We start from the raw sequence: 6,667 nt of genomic DNA, 5'->3' as shown, positions 1-6,667 counted from the left end.
CGATCAGAATCATTGACCAAACGTTTCCAATGGTCTGATCTTAATATTGCTTATAAGATGACCTTAAAAAATCATGATTTGCGTTTTCTGTCATCGACAGCACACTAACCGAAATTATTAGTCGACTCCTGATCATAAACTGTCTCAGAAATTTTATACGCGAGAGATAATTCCGAGGTTCATGGGTCAGGAAGCAGGAAGATATAGATTTAGAAAACTCCGATCTTTCGAGTTTTCCTTTATTTTATTGGTACCATCTCTCTGTTTTTCATACACAACGATCGTCGTGATACAGACTCCGGCCGCAATCTGGCACAAAAATGCATCTCGGGTTTCGCATCGGCGGCGAAATCCTCGATGAATATGATCGATTCGAAATATTTATCTTGTTGCCTAATCAACATGAGCTATATTATTAGCGATCGTTACCGATAATATATATTATTATTGAAGATCGACTTGCGAAGGAATGTTTTGATTTTTGTCAAATAGGCCGAAAATAATGTATGTACATATTATTATTTTGCGAAGTACATTTAACTACGCACTAAATTGTTTCTTTTCATGATAATTAATTGATAGAAAAAAAAGGGAAGGCAACATTTATTCCTAATTTAACAAATTATTGCAGGTCTTGATAATAGAGACGAATAAATGATGAATACGTTGCGTTTACATTTAAATAAACTTGCATTAAAGTGAACCTGAATAATAATCGGACAATTATTGAATGTCCTGAATAGCGATGGATATATATGAATTCGCATCTTAGAATAATCTTCGATCGTTCTCAGGATAATTTGGAAATGTTGAAATGTTGCATAAAATGTTGGATAAAAGAACGCAATAAAAATCACAATCATATTCTACAATGTCTATTCATTTGCATTCTTACTCGTAATAATATTACGAGTAACAATGTATCGTCGATTTCCACTTCGCGAAAATTATATTTATTATATTTACAAGCGTGGTCACTTAATCATTTACTTAATTAAACCACTTCTGATTTACGATATCTCCTATTTCACAAAATCCAAACTTAACTTTGTTACTAGTAATTCGATTATCGAACAATATTAATATTATAGCCAACAAGACACGGAGCAGTGTCGTTACTTTATGATCTAATAAATGTCCCTTTAATCTTCAAAATAGACGACTTTTATATTCAAATATTGAATATGAAAATTTAATATCTGAACATATGGAAGTCTAATATCAATGATATGAAAATAAAGAAAATATCGCTAAATTAGCCATTTATTTTTGGATATAAGATTATATTTGGGTATAAGATTATATTTTTCTACGAGGTGATTTTATTCCAATTTTATCGATTGCAAATATTGTTTGATAAAATCTCTATAGGCTTCCAAAGGGTATTTTTAATTTCCGACTATATCTCTGCAATACATAGTAGATACGAATATCAAAATAGCTTCAGGATTTTTACATTTGCCTTGTACATATATGTACATATAATACATATTATGTATATATAATATATGAGTATATTTTCCTTGTCAACCCCTATAGTTGCAACATGAGGAATTAAATAGCTTTGCGCGAAACAATAATGTTGGTTCTAGTTATAATTTATCTGGAAATTATTGTTGTGATCAAATTAAGTTCATTTTGTATCATATTTAATTCAGCTAAATGGCTTCCTAACTAATATTAATATATTGTCTATTTTAGTATATTTTTCTGCGAGATCGTGATTCTCAAACATAAGAAACTAACCAACTAGAGAGGCACAAGAAATCAACTATGTCTCTTAGAATATTGTGCTTAAATCGAATTTCGACACTGAGTGTATTTGTTCAACTCGATGCGCATTTAAAAATTCAAGCGGGATTTTTCAAAGTCTAGCAAATTATTTGAACAATATCTTAATTGTTGTTTTGATATTATTCAGATATTTTTAATATGATTTTGATGTAGATAAATTTTTGATGATTCGTGATGTCTTAATAATAGATAAATATTTATTCAATTAATTTAATTTCCGTTCAATTTGTAATATGAAATCGGAAAAATATTCAACTTAAAAGGGACATTTTAAACCATGACACCGCGTTGTGCCAATAATTGCTTCCTTTGGTGAAGACTTGGCGAATCCACGGTAATCTCATCATTCTTCACACTGTCAAATGACTTGGAGGTTTTAAAATTATTTAGTACATTTAAGCAATTGTTGCTTGTCATTTCGAAAGATTTGGAATTTCTTAGTGACGCACTAGTTAACTTTTTAATAGTATCTGAGATAGGATATTTAAAATCTACTCTTTCCCTTTCTCTCTCCTTAATTCTTTGATTATCGTTGACCACCATTAAGGGATCTTTCTTCTCCGTTTTTTTTTCCTCTTGCTTATCTAACTTGGAATCTTCGTGTTTCGTCCTCTGATTCTCACTTTCGTCGCTTCTACACATCGACTCTAATTTGTCCTCTCTTTTCGTAAATAACTCTAATCGCGGATGTTCACTCTCTTCCTCTTCTTTCTTGTCGTCTTGACCTAGTAAAGACTTTGGTGGTGCTTCCACGTAACCGCTCTCATCGCTGTCGGCCTCCTCGTCGAGAGAATCCAGGGTTAAGAACGAAGTCTCATCATTTTGCAAAAAATCGTGACTTATCCTACCAGGATACTTCTCGTTCGCTCGCCTTTCCCTCTTCTGCGGATCCTCAATCCTGTTCATCACCTCTCCCCTCGGCCGATAATCCACCACATCGTCGAGATCCTCGACATCTTCGAAATCGAACATATTCGAAGCAGTATCTTCCATTTCTTCTTCTTCTTCTTCCATCGATTCTTCTTCCTCGCTCCTCAAGGGAAACCTCTTCATAGAATCCATAGGATTAAAACGGGGACTACCGGCGCATGTCATGAAATGTGGCGAACCTTCCGAATTTCTTCGTGGTCCTGATCTCCTGCCGACTCGGTCTTCCGTGAAGATAACCCTTTTGATCGATCCTCGCTGATCGTTTTGATCTAGAAAATGTATTTTAAAGGTAAACAACTTATCAAGAAGTGACATTATAATGTCCGTGTGTCACACACTACAACTGGTATGACTTGCCAAGTAACTGTCCTTTCGACATAGTTATGCAAGTATCATATATATTTCTCTAAAAAAACCTTTACAAAGATAGAGATATATTTCGAATAAAAAAATTAAATATGACAAAAGATAATATTAACTAAAACATTATCAAAAAAGGACACGATAAAAAATCAGTTATACGTTTATTAAATCTATTGATGACGTTAAGAAAATGCAACTCGTTATTTGCTTATACAAAAGAACTTAAAAACTCGCACTAATCAGAATAAGTTAATTACAATTTATCCATTTTAATTATATATCACAAGGTGATATAACAAAAATAGACTTCATGTTACAATTTTATTTTATGTAACCATGCAACGAAGAAATCGAGAAAAAATTTAAAGATATTATCGTTTATATCATCAAAAAACATATAGTTATACATTCAAAATGTATGTATTTAAAAAAAGTTTATCGAGACTTTGCTTCAAGTTTCAGATTGTTTGATATGATTAATCGTGATAAGCGAACAATTATACTAACTCTGAGTAAGATGTTCTTCCGGGCCAGTGGCTCTTTCCTCACTGGTCGCCGTGCTGGCGGTTTCACATCCACTAGAGATGCTGCCGTTTTCGTCGGATTCGCGGTTGAGGGCTTCCAGTAGTCTGGCTATCCTCCAGCTGTCCTGGTCTTCCCAGCTACGTGCTACGTTCTCCAAGGAACACAATTCCTCCAGCAGTCTCTTCTGCTCTATCTCTTCTGCTACCGTGTCTTCTTCAATCGCTGATAACTTAGGCGCACTCTTTGACCTCTCTAAGGGCGGCCGATAGTTTTGACCACCGGTACTCAGAAGAAGTTTCCTACGCGGCAATGACGGATTGTCGTATAATGCGTTTGCTAGAGACAATCTGTAACAATTTACATAAACTATGTTAATTAATTCAATTACTAATATACAAATAATATCACATTTTTACAAATTTCGTAATAAAAATTGATCCTCTTTTTGCAATGACTTAATATATCCATTTCTACCATTATAGATTAACTTTAATATCCGTCTAATTTATTTTTTATCTTTTTCAACTTCTAAGAATTAGAAAAATTAATAAAAAATAAATTAAATCAAGATTAAAATTAATTTACACCTATTAATGAAAATACATTAGTAAGAAAAAGATTTATTTTATAATTTGTTTACGACACGTTACTTTTTGTTAATTTTTATATTTAGAGAATAATAAAATTTTTATTTATAAAATTACAATTATTTATTAATTAAAAATAAATTAAAATTCTAATTGATTAAATAATAAAAACTCTTCAACTTTCTCTATTTACTCTTTTCCTGGCAAAAAGATTCCTGGAAGATAACGCGATAAAAAAAGTAGCGAATTAGACGTATTAGCACAATTCTGACTGGAGTGCTCGAATATAGGTGCTTTCTATTTGGTGACATAAATAACATAAATCTATCTTTCTTAACATACATAAGTAATAAAGATAGAACGATACTTATGTCGACTTGTGTCACCAAATGGAAAGTATCCTATAATGTTTGACCTGCAACTTGGAAACACTGACCCGAATGTATATCGTCGAGTGGCGATCGCTTCCCGTCCTGGATCGTGACTTGATCGCGCACATAACCATCTACAATTGTGACCAGAATCGTGACTGCCACATTGCATGCACGAGCACGCGTAACTTCGCGTGCTCTCAAAGAACGAAGATGAGAGAAATTTCTCTTTTCTCCTAATTAAAACGGGAAGAGGCAAACACCTGCATGGCCCATGTAACAACGATATAAAGGACAATAAAAATGCGAAGAATGTGCGATTGGAATGCGCGAATGCAATGTTGGTTGCTGCCTGACATTGAAATGAGCCTAACGGAAACTCGAAGAATTCTACGATTGAGAAATTGTGCCGTACGATTGATCGTCACCGGTTTAATTTTAATGAGCTATTAAGAATCAAACAAATATTATAATATCATAAAGATATGCATTTAGATAATTAAGTAATTAAAACCGATAAAACAAAAAGAGATTCAAATATTTTCTAGCATATTGAATAAATGTGAATGTAATGCGAATGTATTATGTGTATCTTATTAATTCTCTTTTAATGTAATTCTAATACCTAAATTCTAATATCTAACAAGATCTCACTAATCCCACCGTAATACTTTCTAAATCCCATTAATTATTTGCCAATGTTAAATAATGCCCGTTAATGATTTCCGCTAATATCACGATCCCGCAAATTCCGTAACTTCCGTTTGTGTTTATTTATCGTTATTATAAGAAAATAAGATGAAATTTAAAGATTTGCATTCTTCTTAATTTGTTTCTAAATTTCTCGAGTTTTAATTCTTTATAGCAAATCAATAAGAGATCATTGAAATAACACCGCTTCCCACAATTCGCTTAGGTTTCAGTTTTATTTTTGTGGTATGATACCATTGCTCTTACCTAGCGTTTTGCCTGGAGACTTTGTCTCGGCGAAATTCCATGAGCGCCTGTTGCAGCCTGGTATTCAAGATCGAGGCAAGTCTTCTTGCCGTAGATTCCTTGCTGCACAGGGCTGCGTGACACCTTAATTCGGGCCTCAGTCTGCGGCCTTCATGTCGGTATACCCAAACAAAGAGGCGTGGATGAGTGGCTGGCGCTGTGCAGTAAGTCACACGGTGAGCCCAATACTCGGTGAGACCGTGGTCTTTAGTGGTCGCGGTCAGACCACCGTTGGTCACCGTCAACCTCATGGAAACGTCGGGTCTATTGCTGCTTACGTAGTTCCGCCATAGGGTCGATACGGGCTTCTCAACGCAGCCTTCACCTGTCGAAAGCGTGAAAAATCAGTTTGAATTATTTTCAGAATTGCTAAAGCTGGAACTATTGTCGGAATACGTTTCTTGGAGTTTATTGTTGCCGATTCTTCGTGGAACGGTCTGTAATTTCAGAGAGAACTTCAGAGGACTGTTCAAAAGTAATGTTATGTTATGCCGATATCTCCGCGCGGTGACTTTCTACACTTCATTATGGACATTGACGCATAATCAGATGTTTAGAAATGTCGCTTCTCAGTCTCACACGAGAAGACGAAAGGTATGCCGCGCGAAGTATGTCACTTTAGGGCAGATCTGGCATGCACGCATACCTACATATTATATCTATTACGATATCCTAGCTACGTTCGAGCACATAAAAAACATAGGCATGTATATACGGAGAAAGATAGCTTCGTTCTATGTACTCCGAAGCATATCCTGACTTTCGATACAGTTTGATTCGTCGCTACGCGCCGCTTTGAATCGCGTTACCAATTTAGAGATACAGGAAACGCAAGTACAGTTACTTAGAGCTCGAAAGCGAGCCGATCCGGTTGGCAAAATAGAGAAGCGACAAAGAGAGAGGGAGGAGGTAGAATGTTGGTGCAGGTTGAGCGAGGGAGAGAGAGAGAGAGAGAGAGATAGAGAGAGAGAGAGAGAGAGAGAGAGAGAGAGAGAGAAGAGAGACGTACGTAGGACGGACGGACGGAGGTACGTACGACCGTACTAACTAACTTACCTTACCTTTCCGTTTCCGGTTTACCCGGTACCCCGTAACCTTTTA

At 35.3% G+C, this 6,667-nt stretch overlaps 1 protein-coding gene across 1 annotated transcript in view; it reads right to left on the bottom strand.

Moving 5' to 3' along the window:
• Positions 1–2,064: 2,064 nt before the first annotated feature.
• Positions 2,065–6,667, bottom strand: part of LOC105624841 (trichohyalin) — a 16,799-nt gene continuing 12,196 nt past the window's right edge. Inside the window, exons 2-4 of the mRNA XM_012206192.1 lie at positions 5,528–5,891; positions 3,595–3,959; positions 2,065–2,993 (exon numbers count right to left, since the gene is read on the bottom strand). Coding sequence (XP_012061582.1) covers positions 2,065–2,993; positions 3,595–3,959; positions 5,528–5,891 — 1,658 coding nt within the window. The remainder of the gene's footprint in view (positions 2,994–3,594; positions 3,960–5,527; positions 5,892–6,667) is intronic.

Source organism: Atta cephalotes, assembly GCF_000143395.1.
Source record: "Atta cephalotes unplaced genomic scaffold scaffold00090, whole genome shotgun sequence".
Lineage (NCBI taxonomy): Eukaryota > Metazoa > Arthropoda > Insecta > Hymenoptera > Formicidae > Atta > Atta cephalotes.
The sequence above is the reverse complement of the archived record's forward strand: the minus strand, read 5'-3'. Positions and strand labels throughout refer to the sequence as shown.